The 10,132-nt window shown below is 43.2% G+C and overlaps 1 protein-coding gene across 1 annotated transcript; it reads right to left on the reverse strand.

Annotated features, from left to right (window-relative positions):
- Positions 1-169: 169 nt before the first annotated feature.
- adprm (ADP-ribose/CDP-alcohol diphosphatase, manganese-dependent) lies at positions 170-8,870 on the reverse strand. The gene is made up of 3 exons (XM_061708721.1): positions 8,226-8,870; positions 4,189-4,311; positions 170-2,349 (listed from the first exon to the last, which is right to left on the reverse strand). Exons 1-3 carry the CDS (start codon positions 8,818-8,820, stop codon positions 2,024-2,026), a joined length of 1,044 nt encoding a protein of 347 aa, XP_061564705.1. The 5' UTR covers positions 8,821-8,870; the 3' UTR covers positions 170-2,023.
- Positions 8,871-10,132: the final 1,262 nt, after the last annotated feature.

Consider the following 10,132-nt stretch of genomic DNA (forward strand, 5'->3'; position numbering starts at 1 on the left):
GCTGTAACATTCTGGGAGGATCTGCAAGACTAACTGCAACAAAAATTCAACCACTCAATCAATGATTGTGGCAAGTTTTACATTTTTCACTTTACTGGTGAAATCAATTTCTTTGTTTGTTTTTTTACACACGTGAGAAATAAAAATGAAGAGAAAATACAAGCAATGATGAACGGGTGCAATAGCAGGTTTTTATTTCTGGTGTCACTGAGGTACAGTGTAAACAAAAACATAGTCAGCCAAGAACCAGCTGGTCCGGCAGAGTCACAACATTCCTGAGCAAAAGTTCATCAAAAGAGCTTTAGATATGTGCAATAAGAAAGGTGCAAAAAAAGGCAGAAATTCCAACGCAAGACAACTTTTTCTTAATATGTTTTCAATGAAATAAAAAAAGTGCACATTTCATATTTTCATTTTAAACCTTTTTGGAGAAATATAAAAAATTCATGTGTGAAATAAGTTAACCAAAGTACTTTCCTTGCAGAATATTCCCAACTAATGCAGCAGTACCGCGAGCCGAAGGCGTTGCAGCCTCTAGTGGTCAGTCGAGGAACTGCAACAAAACATAGTTCAACGCGAGCGAAGTAAGACGGTTGGCGCTTGGTTAGATGGAGGCGGATGATTGGCTCTGTGGACCCCTGAAGGGAACAGCCGAGAGGAAAAGAAGAGCAGAAACCAGATTAGTGGAGGTTTGCCTGCACGAGTCGTTACGGCGCACTGGAGTACGACCACGAACAAGATTCACCAGCGCGTCACACACGTATTTACAATCTGTTGTAACGTGAGCTTTTCCACTGCCGTCTCTTCTCAATGGTTGGTGCAAATCAAAGTATAAAAACACGAGTTTTCCACCGCCGCACCGTGAGATACACCAGACATTACGGTAAATGTATGCCGAGCGACCACCTGCAGCTTTGAGCGGTGAGAGAGCTGTGGAGAGTTTAAAGGTCTGGAGAGCAGTTATTTGAGCTTTAATCTCATTAAATAAAAACACACAAAACATTTACAAATTTTCTCTGCTCCAGATATATTTAACTAATCATCATCATTAAACTCGTTGGGAATTAATTTTGTCGATTTTCGTCAACTATTTCGATTTCTCGTTGCAGCCCTAATGCTGGCGCGAGCTAACAGACACCAGCACAGCGCCAACTCTCCAAAATATAACACACAAGTTAAGATGTTCAATACACACGAGGCAAAAACACTCCAAAGAAAAGAAGGAATGAGGAGGCAGCTTGGGCCGAGGAAGGTCTTGGCCTCGCTGCATAAACACCTCTGACTCCTACTGACCGTTTTATGACCCCTTCGTTGAAAGTTGTACGGTTCAATTGGTTCTTTCAGCGAGTGCAATAATTTAATAACAATAAATGCCTCCTGTTGTAGCGCTGGGATGTGAAATATTATCTTATTTATATTCACATATTTTCTCTGCATATTTAAAGTAGATCATTAACTCGGGATGCACCAGTCATGTATTCTGCTCCCCAATCCGAGTCATTTGAGTATCTGCAGAAACACAGTCATCATTACGTTAACTACAATTATTCATAAAATAATATGAACAATGGTAATTATTTATTATTCCCAGTGCGAGATCCGCCATCTTTGGAAGGGCGGGTGCACATTTCACCTGCAGAGTACCGTCTTGCTTTATCTCTCATGTCTTGTACTTTTGTACTCTGCCCTCTCAACCGCCCTGCAGGGATAAATAAACGTTCCTCCGAGTCTGGATCTTAACCTGCCCCCCCCGCTGTGAACTCAGGTCCTCGTTAAAGGACGGATGTGGACAGGTCCTCCCTCCCAACCCGAGCACGGACAAACTCCACACTTTCTGGGAATTTTAAACTTACATCCATTAAAATAAATGCAACCTTTAAAAAATGTTTCATTTAAATAATCCAACCAATTTAATAAATGAACCGTGCCACACCTCGATAATAAATGACCAAGAAACTGCGATCAGGAGATCAAAGCCACGCCAAAGTTAACCGTGAGCTGCTTCTTGGATAAAAAGGGCCCGTCAGCCTGTCGGGGAGGGGCCGTTATATTGGAAACATGGAAACTTAAATACTCGATCCGTGACCCTCCCGCTTCCTTTCAGCAGCATCCTGTCCGTGTAGACGGAGACGGTGGCGAAGGCGTCGCTGTCGGGCGGGGTTTCGATCACCCCGTCCAGCGTCAGATGGTGCACCCCCGTGTCCTCGTCCCGGCAGTACCCGCCGTCGTGGGCGTGGCCGGCCATGTAGCACACCACGCTGCCGTGGGAGCGGATGAGGGCTAGGAGCTCGTCGTAGTTCCAAGCGAGGCAGACCGGTTCCGTGGAACCGGGATGAGCCGGGAGGTGACCTGCACCAGGAAACAGGCAAGGGCAAGTTTATTTGTATAGCACAATTCAACACAAGGTAATTCAAAGTGCTTTACATCAACATTAAAAGCAGCAAGACAAAATTAAACATTCAAATAACAAATAAAATGAAATAAAATGATAAGAAAAGAGGTAAAATAATAAAAAGCACAAGTTGTTAAAAATAAGGGCCCAGTTTCCCAGATCAGTTAAGTAGTTCTTAACAGCGAAAGACTTCTTTCACAGGCTCCTTAAGATGGTTTGAAAGAAGTCTTTCGCTGTTAAGAGCTACTTAACTGATTTGGGAAACCGGGCCAAGGGCAGTAGAGAACAGCAGGTAAGTATTTAATTTAAGAGTACGCTTCAGTAAACAGTAATGTTTTTAGGCCTGATTTAAAGGATCTACAGTTGGAGCAGACCTCAGGTCTACAGGAAGTTTGTTCCACCGGTGAGGAGCAGAATAACTGAACGCTGCCTCACCTTGCTTGGTTCTGGTTCTTGGGACACACAACAAACCAGATCCAGATGAACCTCAGGGGTCTGGGAGCTTCATAGGAACTAACAGATCAACCATGTATTTTGGTCCAAGACCATTCAGGTCTTTGTAGACCAGCAGTAAGATTTAAACTCTATCCTTTGACTCACTTGAAGCCAGTGTAGTGATTTTATGACCGGTGTAATGTGGTCCAGTTTCCTGGTGTTTGTGAGGACTCTGATAGCAGCGTTCTGGATCAGCTGCAGCTGCCTGATAGATTTCTTGTTAAAGCCTGTAAAGATTGCGCCTTATATATGATCATTACGGTAGTTTCTGTTACTGTAGTTGGGGGGATTGTGGGTAATGTAGTTGGTGTCACCAATGTAACAGCACTAAAACTGGCAGGAATCGTGACAGACGTTAAAGACAACAGCAGCGACGCTGACTCGCATAATGGCGACTGTGACGAGACGGAGCAAAGCTGGTTTTTATTTTGTTAATAAAGTTTCACTTACGGTACTTTTCTTCTTCTTTTTTTTTTTTGCATTTGCTGTAGCATTTTCAGGTAGATACATAACTCAACCCGTCACTATAGTACGGTATCTTACCATATATTCTGTGCGCCTTATATATGAAGAGACTTTTAAAATAGGCCATTTATTTAACCAAGTTGAGCCATGCTTTTTTAAGATCCCATGCATAAGCGTTTTTATCCCCGATTTTTTATCAATTTTATCACCCAGTGCTCTACCTAAGTGACAGTCCTGGGCATTACTCCCCTCTACCAACCCCAGGAGGCCCCGCTCAGGTCTCCTCCTTAACCTGAGTGAGCAGGCCGCTTCTTTTCACCAGGCAGGGTGGGGCTTCCCTGGCCGGACGTAGCGCGTGGAAGGATCGCGTTATTCCGGCCACCGGCGTATTCCAGCGTTATTCCTCCCCGCCTCGTCTGGCGCCCCGGTTGGCCAGAGGGGGCATGTATAGCATGTTTTTGTGAGGGTAGCTCACATTGCTATCCAAGGGAACCCGGGGAGAACATGCAAACTCCACACAGAAAGGCTTTCACCAACCCCACCCAGGGTGTGGGTGCTGAAGTCATGGGGGAATTTAACACGCACTTCAGCGCCCACAGCGTCCCCAGCGGGAATTGAACCCAGTACCTTCTTGCTGTGAGATGGCTGCACTACCAGCTGCGCCACCGTGCCCCTTAAGAAGAACAAGCCTCGCTTACGACACACAGTGAATGACTTCCACGCAACGCGGGTGATTTATCACCGGCCATGAGACCAGCGACCGGGATGACACCGACCCCTTGGTTGGGGGTTTTTGACACACATATGTGGCACATCAAGCAGGAGGTTTTACTTACTGACAAGGGTCACTTTTTCCTGGCTCTCATCAGCGGAGGATAACACGGAGTCCAGCCAGGCCAGCTGATCCTTACCGAAGCCACCGTTGAACTTGGTGAATCTCTCCTTCAGGCCACCTGACGCTGAAAAATACACACAAAGCATAAAGACAGTCAGTCTGGGGTCACCGAGGTTGATAGCACATGACCCCGTATGACACCGTATGACACTTAACAGGGTGTCCACAGGTTTGACCAAGGTACATTTAAGACTTTTTAATACCATTTCCAAACTAAATTTAAGACCAAAAAGACAAGTCACTAAGAAGTCTAGCACTGAGGTCGAGGTTGCCAGATCTGGTTCCAGCCCAAACGCAATGTAAAACTGGCCGAACTACTGAAAAACCAGCCAAAATCATACATTCTCTATGTTAAAGCTGCCAATTATTAAATGCGTAATACATTTCAAGCTTCACAAGACTACTAAATAGCCCCAAAGAAGTTCAGGCTCCAAACAAAGACTACAATTAAATCGAGTAGATTAAAGCAAATAAAATATCAGTGAGTTTATTGTGTACGTTTCTACTTTTCTCTGCCATAATGGCATAACTTTTTTGTTAATAATTTCTCCTAAATGTTTAGTAAAAACAAGGAAAAGCAGCCCAAATATATAAATCTGTGTTGCCCAACCTGGCAACACAGATTTAGAACCTCTGCAGGAGATTCTCCTCAAAACGATGAAATAAACTTTTTAATGATGACTGGATACATTACCTCTAAAATTAAGACCCTTGGATTGAGATTTAAAAAAAATTAAGACATTTAAAAAGCCTTATTTTAGCAAAAAGGGAATTTAAGACTTTTTAAGGACCCGCGGTCACCCTGCTTAGATGTGTATCTGTGACCAGACGCCAACATTCAAACTCCCAGATTAGAAGGGGATGTGAAAACCGAGCTGTGAATAAAGACCGAACAGAGCATCTTCATATTTTACAGAGATTGTTTCGTTATGGTGTTAATTTTACCAAAAAGGTCACGGTGGCTGGTTGTGGGTCGGTCTGGAGAGGCCACCAAACCCAGATCTCCAACCCCAGTGGCTGCATGAGCCCACAGTCACAACCACGTGTCTGTGACCAGTGTAAACAAACAGAGGCTGAGCGCCAAGGCTTAGGGTCTCATCTCTGCAGCATCAGCAAAAGCCGATCAATAAAAACCTAATTTAAACTGGTGAAGATGTACAGTTGTGTGAAAACGTGTTTGCCTCCTTCCTTATTTATTATTTCTTTGCATGTTTATCCCACTTAAATGTTTCAGATCAAACAAATTTAAATCTTAGACAAAGATAACACAAGTAAACACAAAATGCAGTTTTTAAATGAAGGTTTTTATTATTAAGGGGAAAGCAGCATGATCGCAGCTTGATGTCTAGTTTTTGAGGATCTTTTGGCCTACCTATTTAAGTGATTTCTTGATTGAGAACAGGTGTGGCAGTAATCAGGCCTAGGTGTGGCTAGAGAAATTGAACTCAGCTTTCCAAAGATGTGATAAACCACAGTTAATTTATGTTTTAACAGGGGGGGGGGCAATCAATTTTCACACAGGGCTATGTAGGTTTGGATTTTTCTTTCCCCTTACTTAACGGTCTTGGGCCTTCTTATCTGTCTGATCTGCTTTTACTCTATAAAACCTTGCGGACCCTAAGGTCCTCCAGCCCCGGCCTTTTAATCATTCCCAAAGTCTGAGACTGTTGATGCTTTTAAAAGCAGGCTCAAGACTCACCTTTTTAATTAGGCTTTTAGCTGGTTCCATTTAGTCTTTCTTGTATACCCTTGTTTTAACTAGCTGTTCTTGTTGTTTTGACCCAGGTTTTTATGGTTTTAAGTTGTGCTTGTTTTAGCATGTCTTGCTTTTTAGACCTACTTTTAGGATACCGTTTCCTCACCTGGATCCTCAGTGCTGAGCCATGTCCACACCCATATTTATATAGATTCATGTGTGTCTGCGTGTGTAACTTACATTAAATACTTACCTGCTGTACTCTACTGCCCTTATTTCTTAACAACTTGTGCTTTTTATCATTTTATCTCTTTTCTTATAATTTTATTTATTTACTGTTTAATTGTGTCTTGTCGCTTTTGATGTAAAGCACTTTTGCTTTACAATAATTACCTTGTGTTGAATTTAGCTATACAAATAAACTTGCCTTGCCTTGAACTGTAGTGTGCTTGTGTCCGTCTGTGTGTGTGTGGCGGGTGGGGGGGCATTAATAAGTTTTATGTTTGTTTAACATTTGTGTGTGTATGTAAAGCACTTTGTGTTGCATTTTTATATATGAATTTTGCATGAAAAGCACTATATAAATAAAGATTGATTTGATAATAAAAACAATTTAAAAACGGCACTGTGTTATGTGTCTAATATTTAAATTTGTTTGATGATCTGAAACATTTAAACATTTAATCAATAAAACCATATGTGCAATATCTGTTTACCTCACACACATCATACCTGCTCTTTTTGCACTGTTTTTCTTTCTTTTCCCATACTGCACTACTTTTTTTTTATTCTATTTTCCATTCCAATGTATATACTGTTTATATTTTGTAATTGTAGTTTATTATATAATTATATATATTATATAATTATAAGTGTACTGCTGCTGCACAGAGTGAATTTCCCCATTGAGGGAAAAATAAAGGATATTATCATCTTATCCTAAGAGGATAAGATAATATTATCTATATTAATATTTGGGGGAGAGGAGGATGGTGGCTAAGCTGTCATCCATCATGGACAATGTCTCCCACCCCCTTCATGAGACTGTCAGAGCCCTGGAGAGCTCCATCAGCGACCGGCTTCGTCACCCACGATGCACCACTGAGAGGCATCGCAGGTCCTTCCTCACCGCTGCCATCAGACTGTACAACCAGGCCTGCTCTCAGTAGCTAACGGACAATAATAACATGTGCAATAACCATATGTGCAATATCCATGCAATACATGTCTACCTCACACTCATTCTACCTGCTTTTTTTGCACTGTTTTTCTTCCTTTGCACTATTTTTTATCTTATATTTTTTATCTTTTTTATCTCCACTGCAATGTATACTGTCCATATTTTGTAATTATCTTTTACTTTTTTACCCCCTTCCTCGCATGCGTGTGTGTGTGTGTATATGTTAAGTGTACTGCTGCTAACACGTGAGTTTCCCCATTGAGGGAGTAATAAAGGACTATCTTATCTTATCTCTCTCTTAAGTGCAACAAACATGCAAAAAAAAAAAGAAATCAGGAAAGGGGCAAACACTTTTTCACACAAGTGTATGATCCAGATCCATGTTAGGTTTTTCTCAGAGGTCATACCCAGTACTCGAGTTGAGGGGGAATGGCATCCCCCCCTGAAATAAAAACGGTCCAAATCATCCCCCCTGTAAAACTGCCATCCCCCCTTTCCATCCCTTATGTCATTTAATCAATGAATGTGGTTTTTACTGCTATTTCAACATTTAGAGTCATCACCAGAAAAATAACACCAGAAAAATAACTTATTTGACAATTTTCACCTGTTTCAAGTAAATTTTCACTTGAAATAAGTAGGAAAATCTGCCAGTGGGACAAGATTTATCTCTCATTACAAGCAAAAAACATCTTTTTTGATTTTTCTACTTTTAAGTGAAAATCTACTTGAAACAGGTAAAATGGTTGTTTTTCCAGTGATGAGTCTTGTTTTAAGTGTAATGAGATTTTTTTTAGTAAAATGAGACATTTTAACTAGAAATAAGACAAATATTCTTGTTAAGAAGGACAGAGTCATATTGATAAGTTCAGAAAACTTTTTTATTGTTGTGTTTTGATGTATTTGATGTAAGCCCAGTGGATATTTAAAGCTTACAGAAGGCTGCATTTAACTGCTGCTATGTCATTCCTGTAGTGTTTTGGTCAGTGCTATTATTTGTAATATATTATATTATTTTTAATCAGCACACATTATCTGTCCCCATATGATAAAATCCACCATCCCCCCTGATTCTTTTTTACAACTCTTGTACTGGTCCTACCTGGAGGGCAGTTGAGGTCAGTGTTGTGGTTGTGCAGCCTGAGCAGGCTGAGGGCGGAGCTGTGCTCCTCGCTGCTCTCCTCTCTGCCCAGCACACTCACGTCATAGGCGTCCAGCACCACGAACCTGAACCCGGGCCGCGGGCTGAAGTGGTATGCGTGCAGGTCTGGCCGGGCCGGGGGTCCCGGGCCGGCCCTGCCGCTGAGCCGGGACCGCAGCAGCTCTGCGCGGCTGAAGTTATAAAACTCGTGGTTGCCCCACACGTGGTGCACGCGCGGCGCGCCCCCGCCGAACTGCTCCAGCACGGCTCGCAGCGCCACCTCCGAGGCGTCCCGCGGCTTGTTGAAGCCGTCGATCAGGTCGCCCAGCTGCAGGATGAAGGCGGGTCCGGCGGGCTCGGACCAGCTCCGCAGCGCGTTGGCCAGCAGCCGCAGGCTGCTGCGGTAGAAGCGCCGGCGCGTCCGCGTGTAGTTGTATCCGTCGTCGATATCCGCGTACTGCACGTCCGCGATCACCCCGAACGTAAACAGCGGCGTCTGCTCCACACACGGATCCATCACCCTTCTGTTTGTGTGTATCAGCTGATGTAACCTCATACACCTTTATCAACACACCGGTTCCAGTCCTGGTTCTGGTTCACAACTCGTTCAACTTGTGAATCAGCTGAGTTTGTTTATCCAAGGGGAGCCACGTCATTACGTCGCTGCAAACGTCATTACGTCAATGAAAACGTCATTACGTCGATGAAAACATCAGTTAGGCCAGTGGTTCCCGAATCTCTGTAAATTTTATTTGATCAATTTGCTCGTTATTTTAACTAAATTCTATATCCAACCGCCGAATTTTCCGGAGCTGTCCGCATATATCAAACAATACATATTCTCCATATCTGATTCTATAAATAAAAAAGCTGTTAAAACGTATGACCTTTGTAAGCTATATAAGATATTTGTTTAATTTTTTTTTCCTTTGTCAATGACTAATTCCCCTGGCGTATTTGTGACTGTATAATTGTGTAGTTTATGTTGTATACACATATGTCTGATGTTGCTCTCAATACTGTGTATACTTATGTCTTTTGCTTCAATAAAGTTGGAAAAAAAAAATAGTGGTTCCCAAACTGGGGGGCGCGCCCCCTAGAGGGGTCGCGGGCTATTGCAGGGGGGGCAGCGGCGAGGTTGGAAGGTAGATTTTTTTTGTTTTTTTTTAAAGATTTTTTATTTCTTTAAAGGAGACCTATTATGGCATTTAATGTATATTTTAAACAGGCCTTGAATGTCTTAAAAACAATCTAAAGCTTGTTTTTTCTACATAAATCAGAAATCCAGCCTGTGGGCCCTGTCACTAGTTTTACAGCTTCTAACCCCTTTTTCTGTGCTCCATTCTAAGGGAAGGGGGGGGTATGATAATGAGGCTCTGTGCTGATTGGCTCCCTGAATGACGTGTAGCAGGGGAGGAGAATAAACCTCGCTCCGCCAGAGCAGCCCGAGCCTGTAAATTATCACAACACTGAATTTTCACAAATGGCAACTTTATTGTTAAAAAAATAAAATCTGAGTTGTATATAAATAACATTTATGCACTATTTCAGCCGGATCTGCCCGGCGGATGCTGAACGCTGGCCCCGGAGCCACGCCGGGCGCCCAGCGTGGCTCCGGGGCGCATCGCCCGTTACCGGTGATCAAACCGACAGATTTCGCTTAAAATGTCGGAGGGTGAAGCTGGTCCAGCCTGGGACGTCCCCCAGAAATCCCTGCTCCCAAAGCGGCTGGGAACCTGGACAATTTAGTCGGACGGACCGCGCTTTGGGAACCAGGAAGTAAGCTGGAGCAGCAGGCATCACCGCGACTTCAACCGGGGAATCTGACCAGTTCCGACCGGCCGGGACCGCAGGAACCGGCCTGGACT

This window comes from Cololabis saira, chromosome 19, assembly GCF_033807715.1.
Source record: "Cololabis saira isolate AMF1-May2022 chromosome 19, fColSai1.1, whole genome shotgun sequence".
Classification (NCBI taxonomy): domain Eukaryota; kingdom Metazoa; phylum Chordata; class Actinopteri; order Beloniformes; family Belonidae; genus Cololabis; species Cololabis saira.